This window comes from Tachyglossus aculeatus, chromosome 23 (assembly GCF_015852505.1).
Source record: "Tachyglossus aculeatus isolate mTacAcu1 chromosome 23, mTacAcu1.pri, whole genome shotgun sequence".
Classification (NCBI taxonomy): domain Eukaryota; kingdom Metazoa; phylum Chordata; class Mammalia; order Monotremata; family Tachyglossidae; genus Tachyglossus; species Tachyglossus aculeatus.
The window spans coordinates 34,535,581-34,561,634 of NC_052088.1; the positions used below are offsets into that span (position 1 = coordinate 34,535,581).

General features: G+C 50.1%; 1 protein-coding gene across 1 annotated transcript; it reads left to right on the plus strand.

Annotated features, from left to right (window-relative positions):
- The first annotated feature begins 420 nt into the window (after positions 1-420).
- On the plus strand, positions 421-19,879 carry PELO (pelota mRNA surveillance and ribosome rescue factor). Its single transcript, XM_038765944.1, has 2 exons — positions 421-1,255; positions 19,172-19,879. The coding sequence occupies exons 1-2, from the start codon at positions 515-517 to the stop codon at positions 19,604-19,606; spliced, it is 1,176 nt and encodes a 391-aa protein (XP_038621872.1). The 5' UTR covers positions 421-514; the 3' UTR covers positions 19,607-19,879.
- The last annotated feature ends 6,175 nt before the right edge of the window (positions 19,880-26,054 follow it).

Here is a 26,054-nt window from a genome sequence, read left to right on the forward strand (position 1 = left end):
CCGCGCAGGCGCAGAGGGGAGGCGCCCCTCCCGATTCCGCCGCCGCGCAGGCGCAGAGGGAACGCGCCCCTCCCGTCCCCCCTCCTTCTCCCTTAGGTCGCTTTTCGCTCCGTGCGCGTGAACGCGCCCCCACACCCCCCCCCCCCCTACCGTCGCCGCGCAGGCGCAGAGGGGGCTCGCCCCTCCCGTCCCCCCTCCTTCTCCCTTAGGTCGCTTTTCGCTCCGTGCGCGTGAACGCGCCCCCCCTCCCCCCCTCCGTCGCCGCGCAGGCGCAGAGGGGACGCGCCCCTCCCGATTCCGCCGCCGCGCAGGCGCAGAGGGGACGCGCCCCTGTCATCCCCACCGCCGCGCAGGCGCAGAGGGGAGGCGCCCCTGTCATCCCCACCGCCGCGCAGGCGCAGAGGGGAGGCGCCCCGCCCGAATCCGCCTCCGCGCAGGCGCAGAGGCTCCCTCCGGCCGCTGAGGGAAGCGTCCGTCGTCCGTCGATCGGTCGGTCCTTCGTCGGCCCGCCATCATGAAGCTGGTGAGCAAGACGCTGGAGAAGGACAGCTCGGGCGAGGTGACGCTGGTGCCCGAGGAGGCGGAGGACCTGTGGCACGCGTACAACCTGGTGCAGGCGGGCGACCGTCTGCGGGCGGCCACGTTCCGCAAGGTGCAGCCGGAGTCGTCGACGGGCAGCGTGGGCGGCAGCCGGCGGGTGCGGACGACGCTGACGCTGTGCGTGTCGGCGGTGGAGCTGGAGCCGGGGTCCCGGCGGCTGCGGGTGGGCGGGCCCACGGCGGAGGAGAACGCCTGGGTGCGGCTGGGCGCCTACCACACGCTGGAGCTGGCGCCGCACCGGCCCTTCACGCTGGCCAAGGCCGGCTGGGACAGCGTGGCGCTGGCGCGGGTGGAGCGGGCCTGCCGGCCGGGCTGGGCCGGGGCGGCCGAGGCGGCGGCCGCCGCCGTGCTGCTGCAGGAGGGGCTGGCCACCGTCTGCCTGCTGACGCCCGCCATGACGCTGACCCGGGCCCGCGTGGAGGCGGCCGTCCCGCGCAAGCGCCGCGGCCGCGCCGCCCAGCACCAGCGGGCCCTCGACCGCTTCCTCGACCTGGCGGGCGCCGCCCTGCTGCGCCACGTGCCGCTGGCCGCCGTCAAGTGCGTGCTGGTGGGCAGCCCCGGATTCCTCCGCGAACGCTTCTGCCGCCGCCTCTTCCAGAAGGCCCTCCGCGACGGCGACAGGAACGTGCTCGACAACAGGGACAAGTTCCTGCAGGTCGGTCGGGCCGTCCGGCGGGCGGGCGGCGGGGGTGGGGACCCGTGACTAACGATAACCGATCGATCGATCGTATTCAGCGAGCGCTCACGAGGTGCGCGGTAACAATCGATCCATCCATCGTATTCAGTGAGCGCTTACTAGGTGCAGAGCGCTTGGGAAGTACCCACAGTCCTTACCCAACGTCATCATCGTCGCCATCAGTCGTATTTATTATAATGATAATAACAATGGCGTTTGTCAAGCGCTTACTAGGTGCAGAGCGCTGGGCTAAGCGCTTGGGAAGTACGGGCGGTCCTTACCCAACATCGTCGTCATCGTCAATCGTATTTATCGGGCGCTTACTGTGTGCAGAGCGCCGGACTAAGCGCTTGGGAAGTACAGGCGGTCCTTACCCAACATCGTCATCATCGTCAATCGTATTTATCGAGCGCTTACTGTGTGCAGAGCGCCGGACTAAGCGCTTGGGAAGTACTAGTTGGCAACATATAGAGACGGGCCCTACCCATCATCATCATCAATCGTATTTATCGAGCGCTTACTGTGTGTAGAGCGCTGGACTAGGCGCTTGGGAAGTACAGACGTTTCTTACCCAACATCATCATCATCATCATCATCAATCGTATTTATTGAGCGCTCACTGTGTGCAGAGCACTGGACTAAGCGCTTGGGAAGTACGGGCAGTCCTTACCCAACATCATCATCATCATCATCAATCGTATTTATTACAATAATAATGATAATGGCATTTGTCAAGCTCTTACTATGCGCAGAGCGCTGGACTAAGCGCTTGGGAAGTACAGGCAGTCCTTACCCAACATCATCATCATCGTCAATCGTATTTATCGAGCGCTTACTGTGTGCAGAGCGCTGGACTAAGCGCTTGGGAAGTACAAATTGGCAACCTATAGAGACAGTCCTTACCCAACATCATCATCATCGTCAATCGTATTTATCGAGCGCTTACTATGCGCAGAGCGCCGGACTAACCGCCTGGGAAGTACAGGCGGTCCTTACCCAACATCATCATCATCGTCATCAATCGTATTTATTATAATGATAATAATAATGGCATTTGTCAAGCGCTTACTATGCGCAGAGCACTGGACTAGGCGCTTGGGAAGTACAGACAGTCCTTACCCAACATCATCATCATCGTCGTCAATCGTATTTATCGAGCGCTTACTGTGTGCAGAGCGCTGGACTAGGCGCTTGGGAAGTACAGGCGGTCCTTACCCAACATTGTCATCATCATCAATCGTATTTATTATAATAATAATAATAATAATGGCATTTGTCAAGCGCTTACTATGTGCAGAGCACTGGACTAGGCGCTTGGGAAGTACAGACGGTCCTTACCCAGCATCATCGTCATCGTCAATCGTATTTATTTCAATAATAATAATAATGGCATTTGTCAAGCGCTTACTAGGTGCAGAGCACCGGACTAAGCGCTTGGGAAGTACAAATTGGCAACTTATAGAGACAGTCCTTACCCATCATCATCATCAATCGTATTTATTGAGCACTTACTATGCGCAGAGCGCCGGACTAAGCGCTTGGGAAGTACAGGCAGTCCTTACCCAACATCATCATCATCAACCGTATTTAGTGAGCGCTTACTGTGTGCAGAGCGCTGGACTAAGCGCCTGGGAAGTACAGGCGGTCCTTACCCAACATCATCATCATCGTCAATCGTATTTATCGAGCGCTTACTATGCGCAGAGCGCCGGACTAAGCGCTTGGGAAGTACAGGCGGTCCTTACCCAACATCATCATCATCGTCATCAATCGTATTTATTATAATGATAATAATAATGGTATTTGTCAAGCGCTTACTATGTGCAGAGCACTGGACTAAGCGCTTGGGAAGTACGGGCAGTCCTTACCCAACATCATCATCATCGTCAATCGTATTTATCGAGCGCTTACTGTGTGCAGAGCGCTGGACTAGGCGCTTGGGAAGTACAGGCGTTTCTTACCCAACATCATCATCATCAATCGTATTTATTGAGCGCTTACTGTGTGCAGAGCGCTGGACTAAGCGCTTGGGAAGTACGGGCAGTCCTTACCCAACATCATCATCATCGTCAATCGTATTTATCGAGCGCTTACTATGCGCAGAGCGCCGGACTAAGCGCTTGGGAAGTACAGACAGTCCTTACCCAACATCATCATCATCAATCGTATTTATTATAATAATAATAATAGTGGCATTTGTCAAGTGCTTACTAAGTGCAGAGCACTGGACTAAGCGCTTAGGAAGTACTAGTTGGCAACATAGAGAGACAGTCCTTACCCATCATCATCATCATCAGTCGTATTTATTGAGCACTTACTATGAGCAGAGCACTGGACTAAGCGCTTGGGAAGTACAAGTTGGCAACATATAGAGACAGGCCTTACCCAACATCATCATCATCATCAATCGTATTTATTGAGCGCTTACTATGCGCAGAGCACTGGACTAGGCGCTTGGGAAGTACTAGTTGGCAACATAGACAGTCCTTACCCAACATCATCATCATCATCATCAATCGTATTTATTGAGCGCTTACTATGTGCAGAGCACTGGACTAAGCGCTTGGGAAGTACAAGTTGGCAACATATAGAGACAGTCCTTACCCATCATCATCATCAGTCGTATTTATTGAGCGCTTACTATGCGCAGAGCACTGGACTAAGCGCTTGGGAAGTACAGACAGTCCTTACCCAACATCATCATCATCATCAATCGTATTTATTGAGCGCTTACTATGTGCAGAGCACTGGACTAAGCGCTTGGGAAGTACAAGTTGGCAACATATAGAGACAGTCCTTACCCATCATCATCATCATCATCAGTCGTATTTATTGAGCGCTTACTATGCGCAGAGCACTGGACTAAGCGCTTGGGAAGTACAGACAGTCCTTACCCAACATCATCATCATCATCAATCGTATTTATTGAGCGCTTACTATGTGCAGAGCACTGGACTAAGCGCTTGGGAAGTACAAGTTGGCAACATAGATGGTCCTTACCCAACATCATCATCGTCGTCATCATCAGTCGTATTTATTGAGCGCTTACTGTGTGCAGAGCACTGGACTAAGCGCTTGGGAAGTACAAGTTGGCAACATATAGAGGCAGTCCTTACCCAACATCGTCATCATCGTCAATCGTATTTATTGAGCGCTTACTATGCGCAGAGCACTGGACTAAGCGCTTGGGAAGTACAGACAGTCCTTACCCAACATCATCATCATCATCATCAGTCGTATTTATTATAATAATAATAATAATAATGGCATTTGTCAAGCGCTTACTATGTGCAGAGCACTGTTCTAAGCGCGGGGGGGGGGGGGAGATACAAGGTGATCAAGTTGTCCCACGTGGGGCTCACAGTCGTAATCCCCATTTTACAGATGAGGTCACTGAGGCTCAGAGAAGTGAAGTGACTTGCCCAAGGTCACACAGCAGACATGTGGCGGGGTCGGGATTCGAACCCATGACCTCTGACTCCAAAGCCCGGGCTCTTTCCACTGAGCCACGCTGCTTCTCTGCAGAGAAGCATTTATTGAGCGCTTACTATGTGCAGAGCACTGGACTAAGCGCTTGGGAAGTACAAGTTGGCAACATAGACAGTCCTTACCCATCATCATCATCAATCGTATTTATTGAGCGCTTACTATGCGCAGAGCACTGGACTAAGCGCTTGGGAAGTACAAGTTGGCAGCATATAGAGACAGTCCTTACCCAGCATCATCATCATCAATCGTATTTATTGAGCGCTTACTATGTGCAGAGCACTGGACTAAGCGCTTGGGAAGTACAAATTGGCAACATAGACAGTCCTTACCCAACATCATCATCATCATCAATCGTATTGAGCGCTTACTATGTGCAGAGCACTAGACTAAGCGCTTGGGAAGTACAAATTGGCAACATAGAGAGACAGTCCTTACCCATCATCATCATCATCATCAGTCGTATTTATTGAGCGCTTACTATGTGCAGAGCACTGGACTAAGCGCTTGGGAAGTACAAGTTGGCAGCATATAGAGACAGTCCTTACCCAACATCGTCGTCATCATCAATCGTATTTATTGAGCGCTTACTATGTGCAGAGCACTGGACTAAGCGCTTGGGAAGTACAGATTGGCAACATAGAGAGACAGTCCTTACCCAACATCATCATCATCATCATCATCATCAATCGTATTGAGCGCTTACTATGTGCAGAGCACTGGACTAAGTGCTTGGGAAGTACAAGTTGGCAACATATAGAGACAGTCCCTACCCAACAGTGGGCTCACAGTCTAAAAGGGGGAGATGGAGAACAAAACCAAACATACTAACAAAATAAAATAAATAGAATAGATAGGTACAAGTAAAATAAATAAATAAGTAAATAGAGTAATAAATATGTACAGACATATATCCATATGTACAGGTGCTGTGGGGAAGGGAAGGAGGTAAGATGGGGGGGACGGAGAGGGGGACGAGGGGGAGAGGAAGGAAGGGGCTCAGTCTATTGTCAGTCAATTATTATTATAATAATAATAATGGCATTTATTCAGTGCTTACTACGTGCAGAGCGCTGTTCTAAGCGCTGCGGAGGTTACAAGGTGATCGGGTTGTCCCGCGGGGGGCTCACCGTCTTCACCCCCATTTTCCAGATGAGGGAACTGAGGCCCAGAGAAATCAAGTGACTCGCCCAAAGGCACACAGCTGACAATTGGCGGAGCCGGGGATGATGACCGATAATAACAAAAATAATAATAATAATAATAATAATGACATTTATTAAGTGCTTATTGTGTGCAAATATTGTGTGTTCTAAATGCTGCGGAGGTTACAAGGTGATTGGGTTGTCCCGCGGGGGGCTCACCGTCTTCACCCCCATTTTACAGATGAGGGAACTGAGGCCCAGAGAAATCAAGTGACTTGCCCAAAGTCACCCAGCTGACAATTGGTGGAGCCAGGATTCGAACCCATGACCTCTGACTCCAAAGCCCGGGCTCTTTCCACTGAGCCACGCTGCTTCTCAGCGTGAATGATTGATGCTTCTCATCATCATCAATTAACGATGACAGTGGCGGCGTTTACTAGATGGTGATGATAAGTGATAATTCAGGATGACGGCGGTGTTGGCGTCCATTAAGCGCTTACTACGTGCGGGGCGCCGGGGAGGCCGCGAGGTGGTCGGGGTGTCCCGAGGGGGCGCGCGGGTGAGGTCACCGAGGCCCGGAGGAGTGAAGCGACTTGCCCAAAGCTGTAGAGCTGGGATTTGAACCCGCGACCTCCTACTCCAAAGCCTTTCCGCTGAGGAGGCTACGAGGTGATCGGGTCGTCCCGAGGGGGCTCGCGGCCTTCGTCCCCATTTGACAGGTGAGGGAACTGAGGCCCAGAGGAGTGACTGGCCCAAAGCCACACCGCCGACAAGTGGTAGAGCTGGGATTTGAACCCACGACCTCCGACTCCAAAGCCTTTCCGCTGAGGAGGCTACGAGGTGATCGGGTCGTCCCAAGGGGGCTCGCGGCCTTCGTCCCCATTTCATGGGTGAGGGAACTGAGGCCCAGAGAAGTGACTTGCCCAAAGCCACACAGCCGACAAGCGGTAGAGACGGGATTTGAACCCGTGACCTCCGACTCCAAAGCCAGGGCCCTTTCCATTGAGCCACGAGCTGGGGAGGCTACGAAGTGAGTGGGTTGTCCCACGGGGGGCTCACAGTCTTCATCCCCATTTGACCGATGAGGTCACTGGGGCCCGGAGGAGTGAAGCGACTTGCCTGAAGCTGTAGAGCCGGGATTTGAACCCGCGACCTCTGACTCCGAAGCCCCGGCCCTTTCCGCTGAGGAGGCTACGAGGTGATCGGGTCGTCCTGAGGGGGCTAGCAGTCTTCGTCCCCATTAGACAGGTGAGGGAACTGAGGCCCAGAGAAGTGACTTGCCCAAAGCCGCACAGCCGACAAGCGGTAGAGCTGGGATTCGAACCCGTGACCTCTGACTCCAAAGCCCGGGCCCTTTCCACTGAGCCAAGAGCTGGGGAGGCTATAAGGTGATCGGGTTGTCCCAAGGGGAGCTCACGGTCTTCATCCCCATTTGACAGATGAGGTCACTGAGGCCCTGAGGAGTGAAGTGACTTGCCCAAAGTCACACAGCCGACAAGCGGTTGAGCCGGGATTTGAACCCATGACCTCTGACATTGATTGATCGTGTTTATTGAGCGCCTACCGCGTGCTTGCGAAGGGTGGGTAGGGGCCGTCTCTATACGTTGCCAACTTGGGCTCCCCGAGCGCTTAGCACAGTGCTCCGCACACAGTAAGCGCTCGATAAATACGACGGAATGAATGAATGACAAGTCGGCAACGTATAGAGACGGTTCCTACCCAACAACGGGCTCACGGTCCCTCATAGTCTGGCCCAGCGCCCTGGGACAGGCCCGGTCGGCTACAGACCCCTCCCCTAATAATAATAATAATAATAATAATAGTAATAATAATCGTCATCGTGATTCATTCACGATGAATCACATAGCTATTCTATTTATTTTATTTTGTTAGTATGTTTGGTTTTGTTCTCCGTCTCCCCCTTTTAGACGGTGAGCCCACTGTTGGGTAGGGACTGTCTCTAGATGTTGCCAATTTGTACTTCCCAAGCGCTTAGTACAGTGCTCTGCACATAGTAAGCGCTCAATAAATACGATTGATGGTGATGATTCATTCATTCCCGTGGGGGGGCTCCCAGTCATTCATTCAGTCAGTCAGTCGTACTTACTGAACGCTTACTGCGTGCGGAGCGCTGGACTAAACGCTTGGGAAGGGCAGGTCGGTCAATCAATCAGTCAGTCGTATTTATTGAGCGCTTACTGTGTGCGGAGCGCTGGGCTATCCCCTTGGGAAGGATGTCGGCAACGTATAGAGACGGTCCCTCATTCATTCAGTCGTATTTATTGAGCGCTTACTGCGTGCAGAGCGCTGGACCAAGCGCTTGGGAAGGACAAGCCGGCAATGTATAGAGACGGTCCCTCCGTCCCTCATTCATTCAGTCGTATTTATTGAGCGCTTACTGTGCGCGGAGCGCTGGGCTATCCCCTTGGAAAGGATAAGTCGGCAACGTATAGAGACGATCCCTCATTCATTCAGTCGTATTTATTGAGCGCTTACTGTGTGCGGAGCGCTGGACTAACCCCTTGGAAAGGGCAAGCCGGCAACGTATAGAGACGGTCCCTCCGTCCCTCATTCATTCAGTCGTATTTATTGAGCGCTTACTGCGTGCGGAGCGCTGGACTAAGCGCTTGGGAAGGACAAGTCGGCAACGTATAGAGACGGTCCTTCCGTCCCTCATTCATTCAGTCGTATTTATTGAGCGCTTACTGCGTGCGGAGCGCTGGACTAAGCGCTTGGGAAGGACAAGTCGGCAACGTATAGAGACAGTCCCTCCGTCCCTCATTCATTCAGTCGTATTTATTGAGCGCTTACTGTGCGCGGAGCGCTGGGCTATCCCCTTGGAAAGGATAAGTTGGCAACGTATAGAGACGGTCCCTCATTCATTCAGTCGTATTTATTGAGCGCTTACTGTGTGCGGAGCGCTGGACTAAGCGCTTGGGAAGGGCAAGCTGGCAACATATAGAGACGGTCCCTCCGTCCCTCATTCATTCAGTCGTATTTATTGAGCGCTTACTGTGTGCGGAGCGCTGGACTAAGCGCTTGGGAAGGACAAGTCGGCAACGTATAGAGACAGTCCCTCCGTCCCTCATTCATTCAGTCGTATTTATTGAGCGCTTACTGTGCGCGGAGCGCTGGGCTATCCCCTTGGAAAGGATAAGTTGGCAACGTATAGAGACGGTCCCTCATTCATTCAGTCGTATTTATTGAGCGCTTACTGCGTGCGGAGCGCTGGACTAAGCGCTTGGGAAGGGCAAGCTGGCAACATATAGAGACGGTCCCTCCGTCCCTCATTCATTCAGTCGTATTTATTGAGCTCTTACTGTGTGCGGAGCGCTGGACTAAGCGCTTGGGAAGGGCAAGCCGGCAACGTATAGAGACGGTCCCTCCGACCCTCATTCATTCAGCCGTATTTATTGAGCGCTTACTGCATGCGGAGCGCTGGACTAAGCGCTTGGGAAGGACAAGTCGGCAACGTATAGAGACGGTCCTTCCGTCCCTCATTCATTCAATCGTATTTATTGAGCACTTACTGCGTGCGGAGCGCTGGACTAACCCCTTGGAAAGGGCAAGCCGGCAACGTATAGAGACGGTCCCTCCGTCCCTCATTCATTCAGCCGTATTTATTGAGCGCTTACTGCGTGCGGAGCGCTGGACTAAGCGCTTGGGAAGGACAAGTCGGCAACATATAGAGACGGTCCCTCCGTCCCTCATTCATTCAGTTGTATTTATTGAGCGCTTACTGCGTGCGGAGCGCTGGACTAAGCGCTTGGGAAGGGCAAGTCGGCAACGTATAGAGATGGTCCTTCCATCCCTCATCCATTCAATCGTATTTATTGAGCACTTACTGCGTGCGGAGCGCTGGACTAACCCCTTGGAAAGGGCAAGCCGGCAACGTATAGAGACGGTCCCTCCGTCCCTCATTCATTCAGCCGTATTTATTGAGCGCTTACTGCGTGCGGAGCGCTGGACTAAGCGCTTGGGAAGGACAAGTCGGCAACGTATAGAGACGGTCCTTCCGTCCCTCATTCATTCAGTCGTATTTATTGAGCACTTACTGCGTGCGGAGCACTGGACTAACCCCTTGGAAAGGGCAAGCCGGCAACGTATAGAGACGGTCCCTCCGTCCCTCATTCATTCAGCCGTATTTATTGAGCGCTTACTGCGTGCGGAGCGCTGGACTAAGCGCTTTGGAAGGGCAAGCTGGCAACATATAGAGACGGTCCCTCCGTCCCTCATTCATTCAGTCGTATTTATTGAGCTCTTACTGTGTGCGGAGCGCTGGACTAAGGGCTTAGGAAGAACAAGTCGGCAACGTATAGAGACGGTCCCTCCGTCCCTCATTCATTCAGCCGTATTTATTGAGCGCTTACTGCGTGCGGAGCGCTGGACTAAGCGCTTGGGAAGGGCAAGCCAGCAACGTATAGAGACAGTCCCTACCCACCAGCGGGCTCCCAGTCCCTCACAGTCTTCCCCGACCGCCCGGGACAGGCCCGGTCGGCAACAGGCGCTGTCCCTAATAATAATAATCGTCATCGTCATTCATTCAATCGTATTTATTGAGCGCTTACTGTGTGCGGAGCACTGTACTAAGCGCTTGGGAAGGACAAGGCGGCCACGTATAAAGACGGTCCCTACCCACCAGCAGGTTCACAGTCACTCGTCTTCCCCGACAACCCACTGTGGGCCCAGCGCTGCGACCAGCGCCTGGGACGGGCCCGGTCGGCTACAGACGCTGTCCCTAATAATAGTAATAATAATAATAATAATCAATCAATCAATCAATCACATAGTACTATGTGCAGAGCACTGTACTAAGCGCTTGGGAAGTACAAATTGGCAACCCATAGAGACAGTCCCTACCCAACAGTGGGCTCACAGTCTAAAAAATAATAAATAATAAAAATAATAAATTATTACGATGGCATTAGTTAAGCGCCTACTGTGTGCCAAGCGCTGGGGTGGTTAGTCCAGTGCAAGCGCTTAGTCCAGTGCTCTGCACACAATAAGCGCTCAATAAATACGATTGAATGAATGAATGAATGTATATATGTACGTATTTATTACTCTTATTTGTACATATTCTATTATGTTTTGTTAATATGTTTTGTTTTCTGTCTCAATCAATCAATCAATCGTATTTATTGAGCGCTTACTATGTGCAGAGCACTGTACTAAGCACTTGGGAAGTACAAATTGGCAACATACAGAGACAGTCCCTACCCAACAGTGGGCTCACGGTCTAAAAGGGGGAGACGGAGAACCAAACCAAACATACTAACAAAATAAAATAAATAGAATAGATATGTACAAGTAAAATAAATAAATAAATAAATAGAGTAATAAATATGTACAAACATATATGCATGTATACAGGTGATCGGGTGGCCCCACAGGAGGCTCACAGTCTTCACCCCCATTTTACAGCTGAGGGAACTGAGGCCCAGAGAAGTGAAGTGAGATGATAATAATAATGATGATGGCTGGGGGAGATCCGGGCTCATCAGGTTTTCCCCCCAGGGGGCTTAGAACAGCGCTTGGCACAGAGTAAGCGTGTAATAAATGCCATCATTATTATTATTATTACTCTCTAAGAGAAGCAGCGTGGTTCAGTGGAAAGAGCCCGGGCTTGGGAGTCGGAGGTCCTGGGTTCGAATCCCCACTCCACCACTTGTCAGCTCTGTGACTTTAGTCAAGTCACTTGGCTTCTCTGAGCAGCGTGGCTCGGTGGAAAGAGCCCGGGCTTGGGAGTCAGAGGTCCTGGGTTCTAATCCCGGCCCCACCCCTTGTCAGCTGTGTGACTTTGGGCAAGTCACTTCTCCGGGCCTCAGTTCCCCCATCTGGAAAATGGGGGTGAACACTGTGAGCACCCCCCGTGGGACAACCTGGTCACCTTGTAATTTCCCCAGCGGTTGGAACAGTGCTGCGCACATAGTAAGCGCCTAACAAATGCCGTCATTATTATTATTATTCTCTAAAAGAAGCAGCGTGGCTCAGTGGAAAGAGCCCGGGCTTGAGAGTCAGGGGTCCTGGGTGCGAATCCCCGCCCCTCCCCTTGTCAGCTGCGGGACTTGGGGCAGGTCATTTCACTTCCCAAAGAGAAGCAGCGTGGCTCGGTGGAAAGAGCCCGGGCTTGGGATTCGGAGGTCCTGGGTGCGAATCACGACCCCTCCCCTTGTCGGCCGGGTGACTTTGGGCAAGTCACTTAGCTTCTGTAACAGAGGGGGTGTGGCTCAGTGGAAAGAGCCCGGGCTTGGGAGTCGGAGGTCGTGGGTTCGAATCCCTGCTCCGCCACTTGTCAGCTCTGTGACTTTAGGCGAGTCACTTCGCTCCCCTGAGCCTCGGTTCCCTCATTTGGAAAATGGGGGTGAAGACTGTGAGCCCCGCGTGGGACAACCTGACCACCTTGTAACCTCCCCAGCGCTTAGAACAGTGCTTTGCACATAATAAGCGCTTAATAAATGCCATCATCATCATCATTATTATTCTCTGAGCCTCAGTTACCTCACCTGCAAAATGGGGATTAAGACTGTGATCCCGGTGTGGGACAATCTGATGACCTTGTATCTATCCCAGTGCTCAGAACAGTGCTTGGCACATAGTAAACGCATAATAAATGCCATCAGTATTATTATTATGCTCTAAGAGAAGCAGCTTGGCTTGGTGGAAAGAGCCTGGGCTTGGGAGTCAGAGGTCCTGGGTTCTAATCCCGGCCCGATCCCTTGTCAGCTGTGTGACTTTGGGCAAGTCACTTCACATCTCTGGGCCTCAGTTCCCCCACCTGGAAAATTGGGGGTGAGCACTGTGTGCCCGCCGTGGGACAACCTGATCACCTTGTAATTTCCCCATTGGTTAGAACAGTGCTGTGCACATAGTAAGCGCCTAACAAATGCAGTCATTATTATTATTATTATTCTCTAAGAGAAGCAGCGTGGCTCGGTGGAAAGAGCCCGGGCTTGGGAGTCAGAGGCCCTGGGTGCGAATCCCGCCCCGCCCCTTTGTCCGCCCTGGGACTTGGGGCAAGTCACTTCACTTCTCTGAGAAGCAGCGTGGCTCGGTGGAAAGAGCCCTGGATTGGGAGTCAGAGGTCGTGGGTGCGAATCCCAGCCCCGCCCCTAATCAGCTGCGTGATTTGGGGCAAGTCACTTCACTTCTCTGTGCCTCAGTTCCCTCATCTCTAAAATGGGGATTAAGCCTGTGAGCCCCACGTGGGACAACCTGATCACCTTGTATCCCTCCAGCACTCAGAACGGTGCTTGGCACGTAGTAAGTGCTTAGTAAATGCCATCGTCATTATTCTCTAGGAGAAGCACCGTGGCTCGGTGGAAAGAGGCCGGGCTTGGGAATCAGAGGTCGTGGGTTCGAATCTCAGCCCCGCCCCTTGTCGGCCGGGCAGCGCTGGGTCACTCGCTTAGCTTCTCTGGGCCTCAGTGAACTCATTCGTCTGGGTGACTGGGCCAGTCGCTTCTCTGGGCCTCAGTGACCTCGTCTGTCAAATGGGGGTGAATAATAATAATTTTCGTATTTGTTGAGCGCTTAATCTGTGCAGAGCACTGGTCTAAGCGCTATGGAGGATACAAGGTGATCGGGTTGTCCCACCCGGGGGCTCACAGTTGTCATCACAGAGAGGCAGCGTGGCTCAGAGGAAAGAGCCCGGCTTGGGAGTCGGAGGTCGTGGGTTCCAATCCCGGCTCCGCCCCTCGTCGGCTGGGTGACTTTGGGCAAGTCACTTCACTTCTCTGGGCCTCAGTTCCCTCATCTGGAAACTGGGGGTGAACACCATGAGCCCCCCTTGGGACAACCTGGTCGCCTTGTAACTTCCCCAGTGCTTAGAACAGTGCTATGCACATAGTAAGCGCATAACAAACGCCATCTTTAGCATTATTCTCTAAGAGAAGCAGCGCGGCTCAGTGGGAAGAGTCCGGGCTTGGGAGTCAGAGGTCCTGGGTGCGAATCCGAGCCCCCACCCCTTGTCAGCTGGGTGACCCTGGGCAAGTCACTTCACTTCTCTGGGCCTCAGTTACAGCATCTGTAAAATGGGAATTAAGACTGTGAGCCCCACGTGGGACAACCTGATCTCCTTGTATTCTCCCCAGCACTTAGAACAGTGCTGGGCACATAGTATGAGCTTAACAAGTATCATTATTATTATTATTATTATTATAATGGGGATGAAGCCTGTGAGCCTCATGGGGGGACAACCTCATTACCTCATATCTCCCCCAGCGCTTAGAACCGTCCTCGGCACATAGTAAGCGCTTAACAAATGCCATTATTATTATTTTTAAAATGGGGATTGAGACCGGGAGCCCCATGGGGGACAACCTGATTACCTTGTGTTCTTCCTCCCCCCCCCCCCCCCCCCCCCCCGCCCCCCAGCACTTAGAATGGTGCTGGGCACATAGTAAGCGGTTAACCAATGCTGCTATTATTTATTATTATTATTATTATTATTATTATTATTAAAATGGGGATTAAGACCGTGAGCCCCATGGGGGACAACCTGAGGATCTTGTATTTACCCCAGCACTTAAAACAGTGCTTGGCATATAGTAAGCGCTGAACAGGTGCCATCATTATTATTGTTATTATTAAAATGGGCATGAAGACTGCGTGCCCCATGTGGGGCAACCTGATGACCTTATATCTATCCCAGTGCTTAGTACGGTGCTCAGCACATAGTAAGTGCTTTACAAATACCAGTATTATTATTATTAAAATGGGGGTGAAGACTGTGAGCCCCGCATGGAACAACCTGATGACCTTGTATTCCCCCCCCACCCTCCCCCCAGTGCTTAGAACAGTGCTGGGCACAAAGTAATTGCTTAACAAATACCATTATTATTATTATTATTATTATTGAAATGGGGATTAAGACCGGGAGCCCCATGTGGGACAACCTAATCACCTTGTATCCCCACCCCCGTGCTTAGAACAGTGCTTTGCACATAGTAAGTGCTTAACAAATGTCATCATTAGTAGTATTATTGTATCTCCTCCCCCCCCGCCCCCCCCAAGCGCTTAAAACAGTGCTTGGCACATAGTAAGTGCTTAATGTGCCATTATTATCAAGCGCTTGACAAGTGCCATTATTATTATTATTATTATTATTTATTATTATTATTATCCTGGAGAAGCAGCGGGGCTGGGTTCATTCGTTCCAGTCCTGTTAATTGAGCGATTACTGTGTGCAAAGCACTGCACCAAGCGCTGGGGAAGTACAATTCAGCAGCCAAAGGTGACAATCCCAGCCCTCAGTGGGCTCACAGTCTAGAAGGGGTGGGGGGTGGGGACAGACATCAAAACAAATAAACGGGCATCAGTAGCATCCGATGCATGCTCCGCTGCTTGCCTGCCGGGTGACCTTAGCCAAGTCACTTCCCTTCTGTGGGCCGCGGTCCCCTCCTCTGGAAAATGGGGATTAAGGCTTTGAGCCCCATGTGGAACCCGGACTGTGTCCAGCCTGATTGGCTTGTATCTACCCCAGCGCTCAGTACAATGCCCGGCGCAGAGTAGGCGCTTAACAAGTACCATTAGTAGTATTATCCTCTCCATCGCGACCTCGTTAATAATAATAATGGTATTTGTTAAGCTCTTACTATGTGCCAGGCACTGTTCTGAGCACTGGGGTAGGTACAGGTGAATCAAGCTGTCCCACGTGGGGCTCCCAGTCTTCATCCCCATTTTCCAGATGAGGGAACTGAGGTCCAGAGAAGGGAGGTGACTCACCCAGAGTCACCCAGCTGACAAGTGGCGGAGCCGGCTTTAGAACTCACAACCTATGACTCTCAAGCCAAGATAATAATAATAATAATAATAATGATAGCATTTATTAAGCGCCTACTATGTGCAAAGCACTGTTCTAAGCGCTGGGGAGATTACAAGGTGATCAGGTTGTCCCATGGGGGGCTCACAGTCTTCATCCCCATTTTACAGATGAGGTAACTGAGGCCCAGAGAAGTTACATGACTTGCCCAAAGTCACACAGCTGACAAGTGGCGAAGCCGGGATTTGAACCCATGACCTCTGACTCCAAAGTCCGTGTTCTTTCCAATGAGCCACGCTGCCAGATGGTGTTTGTTAGGCACTTACTGTGAGCCAGGCACTATTCTGGTAAGGTGATCTTCTAGACTGTCTTCTAGACTGTGAGCCCACTGTTGGGTAGGGACTGTCTCTATATGTTGCCAACTTGTCCTTCCCAAGCGCTTAGTACAGTGCTCTGCACACAGTAAGCGCTCAATAAATACAATTGAATGAAAGTGATCAGGTTGGATGCAAGCCTCGGGCCCACGAAGGGCTCGCCGTCTTCATCCCCGTTTTACAGATGAGGAAACTGAGGCACAGAGAAGCTAAGTGACTTGCCCAAGGCCACGCAGCAGACGAGTGGTGGAGCAGGGCGGGGAATCTGCTTGTGAAGTATTAATAATCGTACCTGTTCTCGGCGCTTACCGTGTGCCAGGCACTGTACTAAGCACTGGGGTGGATACCCGCAAATTCATTCATTCATTAATTCAGTTGTATTTATTGAGCACTTACTGTGTGCAGAGCACTGTACTAAGCCTTGGGAAGTCCAAGTTGGCAACATATAGAGATGGTCCCTACCCAACAGTGGGCTCACAGTCTAGAAGGGGGAGACAGACAACAGAACAAAACATATTAACTAAATAAAATAAATATATACAAATAAAATAAATCGGGTTGGACACAGCCCCTGTCCCATTGGGGCTCACAGGCTCAATCCCCATTTTACAAAGAAGGTCACTGAGGCACGGAGAAGTGAAGTGACTTGCCCAAGGTCGCACAACAGGCGAGTGGCGGAGCTGGGATTAGAACCTTCTGACTCTGAGGCCCGCGTTCTAGCCACTGTTGATTCAATCATATTTATTGAGCGCTTACTGTGTGCAGAGCACTGTACTAAGCGCTTGGGGAAGTACAATACAGCAAGAAACAGTGACAGGCCCTGCCCGCCACGATTTCACAGTCTGGGGGGTGGGGGAGATAGACATCAATACAAAGAAATAAAACTATATATATATATAAATATATATATATATAGCCCAGCCCCACAGCACCTATATGTGTATATACATATATGTACATATAGGTGCTGTGGGGCTGGGAGCCGGGAGGGCTGGGGGGATATCTACCCCATTGCCAAGTACAGCACATGGCAAAGAGTAAACACTTAGCAGATACCATTTAAAAAAACTTGAACTGTAACAGGAATGATCCCTGTGGTATTTATGTATGCCTATTATTATTATTTATTATGCCTATTATGTGCCAAGTGCTGTACTAAATGCCGGGTTAGGGATGTGATAATCAGGTCAGACACAGCTCCTGCCTCCCCAGGGGGCTCACGATCAGGGGTGGAGAGAGCTCAGTAGATACAGAAGCCCCATTTTCCAGATGAGGAAACTGAGGCCCAGAAGAGGTAAAGGAAACGGTCGCAAGGTAGGCAGGTGGCAGAGCTGAGATTCAAAACCCGGATCCTCTAACTCCCAGGCCCGTATTCATTCCGGTAGGCCGTGCCGCTTCTGTCCTGCCACTCTTAGTTTGGGGTTGAAGCAGTCAGTGGTATTTATTGAGCACTTGCTCAAGATAGAGCACCCTACTTGGTACTGGAAGAGGGGATATTTAGATTCTCTAATATTCTAGAGGTGGGGACACGACAGCATTAAGGAATAACGAAAATGAGATTTTACAAAACAAAACCTCCTTAACTGGTAAATTTGCTGGGCGTGCTTCGTCAGTGGTTTAAGCATTTGAGGCTGCGTTTGTATGATATATTTTAAACGAGGCTGATGCCAAGGAGGACGTTGTGCTCTAAATAACAGTCATTGAGCTACTGAAGTGCTTACTATGGGCAGGCACTCTGCTAAGCATTGGGGTAACGATGCTGGTATTTAAGTACTTCTTACGTGCCAAGCCAGTGCTGTACAAAGCACCGTTCCACGTGGGACTCAGAGTCTAAGGGAGTACAGGTTAGACTGTGAGCCCACTGTTGGGTAGGGACTGTCTCTACATGTTGCCAACTTGTACTTCCCAAGCGCTTAGTACAGTGCTCTGCACACAGTAAGCGCTCAGTAAATACAATTGATTGATTGATTGATTGGATACATTTTTACAGATGAGGAAACTAAGGCACAGAGTTAAGTGACCTTGTCCAGGGCCCCTCTGTAGGCCGTTGACAGAGCCAGGATCAGCACCCGGGTCTCCCGACTCCCGGGCCTGTGCTCTTTCCACTAGGCCACACGGCTCCCCTTTTTGTTTTGGAGGACAATAATAAATGCCACCAAACACTGCCTCGAGTAGGTTCTCGGCAAACTGTTTACCAACCGCTCAGACCACTTTCCAAAGGTAGGGAATGGTTTCGTTTGATTTGGTAGAGTAGGCCAGCTGGCGCTATATATATATATATATATATATATGTATATGTATCAGCACTTAGTACAGTGCTCTGCACACAGTAAGCGCTCAATAAATACGATTGAATCAACAGTGACTAGAACGCGGGCCTGAGAGTCAGAAGGTTCTAATCCCAGCTCCGCCACTCGTCTGTTGTGTGACCTTGGGCAAGTCACTTCACTTCTCCGTGCCTCAGTGACCTTCTTTGTAAAATGGGGATTGAGCCTGTGAGCCCCAATGGGACAGGGGCTGTGTCCGACCCGATTTGCAGGTATCCACCCCAGTGCTTAGTACAGTGCCTGGCACACGATGTATACATATATATGTGTTATTTGTTAAATGCCTGCTGGGTGTCAGGCACTGTTCTAAGCTCTGAGGTAGATGCAAGTTTATCCCGTTGGATGCAGTCCCTCTCCCATGGGAAGCTCACAGTCTAAGTAGGAGGGAGTAGGACTTAATCCCCATTTTGCAATTGAGGAAACTGCGGCCCAGAGAAGTGAAGCGACTTGCCTGTGGTCACCCAGCAGGCAGATGGCAGAGCCGGAAGTAGAACCCAAGTTCTCTGACTCTGGGGCCCGTACTCTTTCCCCCCAGGGCCACGCCACTTCTCGTAATCTTAATGATGATGATGATGGTTTTTGTTAAGCGCTTACTATGTTCCAAGCACTGTTCTAAACGCTGGGGGGAGGCACACAAGGTAATCGGGTTACAGTCTTCCCCCTCATTTTACAGATGAGGGAACTGAGGCACAGTGAAGTGACTTGCCCAGGGTCCCACAGCAGACAAGTGGCGGAGGCGGGATTAGAACCCACGTCCCCTGACAGATCGGTCCCTAAATGTCCCCGAATTCCGCTTCCAGGTCCACACCTCCTCCGGGCACAAATACTCCCTGAAAGAGGTCCTGTGCGACCCGGTCGTCCTCAGCCGCATGTCGGACACCAAGGCCGCCGGGGAGGTCAAGGCGCTGGATGACTTCTACAAGATGCTGCAGCACGAGCCGGACCGGGCTTTCTACGGCGTGAAGCAGGTGGAGAAGGCCAACGAAATCCTGGCCATCGACGTCCTGCTCATCAGCGACGCACTGTTCCGGCACCAGGACGTGGCCACCCGCAGCCGGTACGTGCGCCTGGTGGACAGCGTGCAGGAGAACGCGGGCACGGTGCACATATTCTCCAGCCTCCACGTGTCCGGAGAGCAGCTCGGCAAGCTGACCGGAGTGGCCGCCATCCTGCGCTTCCCCGTCCCCGATCTCTCCGATGAAGAAGACAGCTCCAGTAGTTCCGGAGAGGATTAGGGGCTGGGATTATTCCCCCCCGCCCCTCCCGCCGCCCCGGGAGGGAGAGCCTCCTGCTCTTTTCTCTCATCCCGAGAAAGAGCCCATCCGGCTCTGCGTCGAAAGATAAAATCTGTTTAGATATAAGGCAAAACGTCGGCGGCTCCCTTCCGCGTGCCGCTGGGGCGGATCTTCCTTCCCCCTCTTGGGGTTCTCGGGACGTCTCGCCAGGCTGGCTTCTTTTCGCTCACCATAGTAGGCCTCCAGATGAAAAATAAACGGAGAGGGGAGAAGCGTCTATTAAGTTCCTCGTGTAATAACGCTAAAATGCGGACCCGAAAAACGTGCCTGTTAACTGAGCTGCGGGTAGTCGTACATAGAGTGGGAAGCTGGGTACCCTGGGGTGGGGGGGGGCGTTAAAACAGATGAAGCAGATCCCCGCCTCAGGAAGGATTCAGAAAGGGGGAGGCGGGACGAGTTCAAATACACAAACGCGGTTTAAAGAAATGCGCCGGCGCCTCTCTTCGAGGACAACGGACGGGGCTCGGTCCTGACACCGCACGACCGAAAACCCGCGCGCCGGAATCGATTTTCGCGGTAGCGTTTGGAGCAGGGGTGCTCGGGGACCCCTGTCATTCCTGCGCGGCGTGTTCTCGTACGAGTAGGAGGGGCCGACGGACTAAGGAATAAAGACGCCGTTTAAAAAGAAAGTTTTACGGCGATAGAGCCGAGCGCTGGGGGTGAGCGGGGAAGGCTCTGTGGATAAAGGAATGATGAGGGAGGGCCTTCTAGGCCGAGAAAGAGGCGAGGAGGTAGAAACGTTTCATACAGGGTGGGTAGGTTGAATACGGAACTTGGCTGTAGTAAAAAGAAAAAAACACAGAGTGGGAGATGTAAAAAGTCCAGGTTAAGAAGTGTGGTTCCAAGGTGTACTTGAGATGCCCAACAGACTCCGGGGAAAGGAAGTGCCATGAACCTATTTCACCGTCTTCCGCTTCCCAGGACGCCTTCAAAGTAAACAAACCGTGAACGGGAAACCTTTCAAGAAAATGAGTCCCGTCATTCATTGGATCGTACTTATTGAACGTTCACTGTGTGCGGAGCACTGTACTAAGCACTTGGAACGTACAATTCAGCGATAAAGAGGTGATCCCTGCCCACGCCCAGCTTACTTATGTCAAGGACAAGAATAAAATGCTTAAGTCTTAACAGTGAGCATTAGGCTGAGGGGACAAGGATATTCAATCTGCTAATCATTTGCATCATTTCAATATTAAATGATTATAGCTATGCTTTACTGAATGAAGACAAGGAGAGATTAAGATTGAGACGTAGATAGAGCATAGGCCTGAGAGTCAGTAGGCCCTGGATTCCAATTCCGATCCCATCGCTTCTCTGCTGTGTGACCTTTAGCAAGTCACTCCACCTCTCTATGCCTCAGGTACCTCATCTGTAAAATGGGGATTGAGGCTGGGAGCCCCATGTGGGACAGGGCCCGCGTCCAATCCGACTAGCTTATAACTACCCCAGCGACTTACAACAGTGTGTGTAACGGGAGAAGAGGCTGGGTTTGATGATGATGGTATTTGTTAAGCGCTTACTAGATGCCAAGCACTGTTCTAAGCGCTAGCTTTAAGAAGGCAGTTGCACCAGAGGTGGAACTAATTCAGCTCAATGAGTGTAGTCGGAGTGGGCCCCTAAAGCGGGGCGTGGGGTGAAGCCGAGATGCCCAGGGGAGCCCCTTAGAGATCGCGACCTCAGACTTCACGTCTTTCCAAGTGAAAATAGACTTAGTTGGTGAGAACAGGACCAGGAGAGTTGCCCATTAGTTCTGAAACTGCTCAACACAGGTGGGAACTCACCTTTAAATCGGGTAAGAGTATATTTTCATGAACAGAGTGAGGACCGAGAAATGCAAGAGAAAGCACACCGGTGCCAAACCCGCAATCTCTACCATTCTCACCGTACTTCTTGGAGGAAAAGAAATGTAGTTTAAGCAGGCTAAATGGTATTCTTTAATGCCTTAAAGCTCTAATGGTCACTTAAACGAGAGTTGGTTTTCTTGGGGGTTGCTCAGAGTAGAGTGTGAAAGCTGCTTTGGCGCTAACGATCAGTTTCAGGGATTTAGAAGTAAACGGATGATCCCAAACGTCCTCGAAAATTCTGATTCGGTTTCCGTTAATGCTCCTGTACGGTTCAGATCCCTGAAGTTGCCGTAAAGAATCATTTTCAGATCGCCGACATTGTGCTTAAGGACGAAGGGGAGTCCAAGTCCTAATCCAAACACGAGAACTCTGGACTTGCATTCAGGAAAGGATAATCGTCTTAACGGGGTGGTTTTCTATGGTATTGGTTAGGCGCTTACCACGCGTCAAGCACCATTCTAAGCGCTCGGGTGGGTCCAAAGTAATTAGGTCGGGCACATTCCCTGTCCCTCACGGGGCTCACAATTTAAGTAGGAGGGAGAACAGGTATTGAGTGCCCATTTTACAGTCGAGGAAACTGAGGCACAGGGAAGGGAAATAATTTGCCCAAGGTCGGAAAGCAAGCAGTTGGCAGGCTTGGTTTAGAACCCAGGTCCTCCAACTCCTAGGCCAGTGCTCTTTCCATTAGGCCACACTGCTTCTGTTCCTCCTGCTTGTCATCTTCCTATAGCACCGTGAACTGGCAGGCAGGCACGTGGCAAAGCGTTTGCAAGACTTGAAGTATAAAATCAATTTATGGCCAAAGGACCCATAGCAGAGGGTTGATACAGTGCCATATGGTCCTACTGGTCATCAGCGTGTAGCCTCCTTGGTAGCCTCTGAAGTCTTCGGGGCTACTCTATATAAAAATAAGAAATTCATCATTCATTCATTCATTCATTCACTCGTATTTTGATAGCTGCCAGTTTTCCCTCCCTTGCAGCTATCTCGCCTCCCATTGCCACAGTGAGGTTGGGGGTGATTCTGAGAGAATATGCACCAGTCTATCCTTTTTCTGTTGGAAGTACAGCCCGATTTTGTCATCTCCCTTCAGTTGCCATTCCAACTAACGACAGGTCAGCTCTTTAAAGACTTGAACTATTTAAAATTAAAAATCGAGTCCGTCTCCCCCTCCACCAAATCAAATGCATTAGCCTTGAAAGTGTTAGATTTTTTTCTTTCGAATCAGTGGTAGGCAGAGAGAACCCCTTGCTTATTTGGGTCAAGGGAAAAATTCCATTATCCTACCCAACTTTGCATCTGTTATCTTGCGTAATCTGTTGCTGTCAAGTATTTTGTCAACCTTTTGAGGGGTGGGAGGAGAAGAGGCTTCTTTTGAGTTAAAAAGGCCAGCTTTGAGTCTGACCGGCCTCGTTCTTTAAGAAGCAGCAGAGAGGACAGGCCTTTGAGTCGGGAGGACCCGGGTTCTGACGCGGCCTCCGCCGCATGTCTGCTGTGTCACCTTGGGCAAGTCGCTTCTCTGTGTCTGTTACTTCATCTGTAAAATGGGGATTAAGATTGTGAGCCCTAGGTGGGACAGGGACTGTGCCCAACCCGATCAGCTTGTATCTACCCCAGTGCTGAATGTAGTGCCTGGCGCTTAGCCAGTACCATTAAAAAATGATAGCAGTGCAATTGTTTGGGTGAGTTTGTAATTTAGTGTTACGTGGGTTATTTTTTTCTGGTTAATGGGTGAGGTGACCTATTGTATCTGGCCTCCTCATTCCCCTTTTAGATCACAGGCCGTGTTCTGCATCTCAATCAATGATCGTGTATTCCTTTCAGCACTTTGGGAGGGGGCCTCCCCCCCCCGTTAGAATGTAAGCACCTTGTGGGCAGGAAATTTGTCACTTGCCTGCACTGTGTACTTCTCAAATGCTTACTTAGTCCATTACACCACCCCCTCAGGGTGCTCAATAAATGCTACTATTACTTACTACTTACCTTATTCCTGGTGTAAGACTCCCATTGACACTACCACCATCCCACAACTACATGATCCAATGATGTGGAGATCAGAGTTTCAAGCCGATATGGAGATCAGAGTGGAATTTAAGAGACAAAAACATTTTAATACACTTAACTTGGGTAAGGTTTTTTCATCAACTTAGAAGAAATAGAAAAATTACGTTTTCCCTTGAAACCCTAGCTTCGCCCATCATACCGTAGAGCATTCGTACTCCAACGCATGTGGTAGATGCCCGCGAACTAGAAGCGAGGCGTATTTTGCGTCTTTGGTTTTTAAATCAGCAAACTGGAATGTGATGGGTTTTTCATACTCCTGTTAAAAACAGTGCTCTTGTGAAAGGCAGAAATGTCATTTTCAAGGGTGAGTTCAGTATTTCCAGATGTTAGGCAGCTGAGGCTTGTGACCCGTAGGGCAAATTGCAAAAATTGGAGAGGACAGTGACCTGAGGACAATACTGGAAGTTGGACAGTGGACTGACGTTGCGTGTTCTTTTTTCCTCCTGACCGTTTCTCGGCTCCCACTACCTTCCTATTTTCCCTGGTAGCATAAACTGTCAGTCTCTGGAACATCTTCAGTAGCTTCATGGTGCAGAGATGAGTTTGCCTGTTGTAGCCCCTCTCTTCTGTGAAGGGAAGTTCTGGAATGAAAGCGCGTTAATGATAAAAAGTGGCAAATGCTTCTCGGAAGAGTTTATTTACTGCTACTGGAACTGTTGTTTTTCATCTGCCCTAACCTTGTAGCCCACAGCTGCCTGAAATCAGGAAGCTCAAGAATTTCCTGTTTAAGAAATTAATTCCAAGTTGAAATTAATGAAACTTTTTTTTTAAAAAAAAAGTTTGGTTTTCGCTGGGGAAACTAAATTTGTAGTATGGATTGGATTGACATTGATTTAGTGAGCTGATCCTTGAGTCAAAATGGGAAGCAGCATGGCCTAGGGGATAGAGCACTGGCCTCGGAGTCAGAGGACCTGAGTTCTAATTCCATCTCCACCGTTTGCTGTGTGAGCTTGGGCAAATCACTTTGCTTCTCTGTGCCTCAGTTTCTTCCTCTGTAAAATGGGGAATACCCGTCCTCCCTTTCCTGTGAGCCCCATGTGGGATAGGAACTGCTTCCAACCTGGTTATCGTGTTTCCGCCCCAGCAGTTAGTAAAGTGCTTGGCACATAGTAAGCTCTCAACAAGTGCCGAAATAGTAATAATAAAATGGTGAGTCCTCAAATGAACGGTCATATCTGTGCAGTAATAAAAAAACGCAGAGTGAATATGTGAAGGTTACGTAAGTGGGGCTGTTCTTATCCATATGTTATCTTGGCACATAGTAAGCACTTAAGTACCATAATAATAACAATAATAATCATAATAAAATAATGGAGAGTCCCCAAATGAATAGTCATTTCTGTGCAATAATGAAATAGTGTACAGAGTGAATATTTGAAAGGATTATGTTAAGTGGGGCTGTTCTTGAACATACATTAACTTCAAAGGAACTTTTTTTTTTTGAGCAAAGGACCAGAAGTAAAGAACTGTACTGAAAATAAGGAACCTGAATCCTTACTCAGATGAATTCCTTTGCATGAATTTCTTATGATTTGGTCTCAAAAATCAATCAGTCGTAATTATTGAGTGCTTACTGTGCAGAACACTGTACTAAATACTTGCGAGACTACAATATAGCAGAATTGGTTCCCTGCCCACAATGAGTTTGCAGTCTGGAAAGGGAGAATCACATCCAAAGTCTTCGGCACACCATCTGGTTCATTTTAGCCTCACACCATTTACAGGGATGTCAATCTTAAAGGCATCGCCCATAATTTGATTTGCTGTTTTTATAGCCTCATCAGTTTTGCAAATAATTGCAAGAGCAGAAAATGCCCCCTAAAAATGCACTTGGAGAAGTAGTGGAGTCAGAGGACATGGATTCTAATGCCGACTCCATTACATGTCTGCTGGGCAACCTTGAGCAAGTCATCTCACATCTCCGAGCCTTAGTTTCTTTATTTGTAAAATGGTGATTAGATCCTACACCCTCCTACCTAGACCAAACCCATGTAGGACAGGGGACAGCGTGCACCCTGAAGATCGTGTATCTATCCCCACGCTTTATACAGTGTGTGGCACGTTAAGTGCTTAAGAAATACCATAAAAACAATGAAACTTGTTTTTTTCTTCAGTTTTTTTTTCCTTTGTACTGAGGACCCTATTTTAAATGGAGCAGCACAAAAGGCATTTTCCAAGTAGATACCATTTGTGCAGTTGCATACAGCTTACGGGGACGTGAACTCTTAAAAATCGGACATCCATGGATTAAATGCCAACAAACCTGTAAAATTGTACAAATTTGCACTTACAAACCTGGGACTAGAAGGAGTTTGCCCTATATTGCAAACCTCCAAATAATAATAATGGCATTTATTAAGCGCTTACTATGTGCAAAGCACTGTTCTAAGCACTGGATTCTCTGGTGAACCAACATTAAATGAAGGCACTTTTGTATCCATGCCATTATATGGAAACATATAATCATATTCTGATTAAGG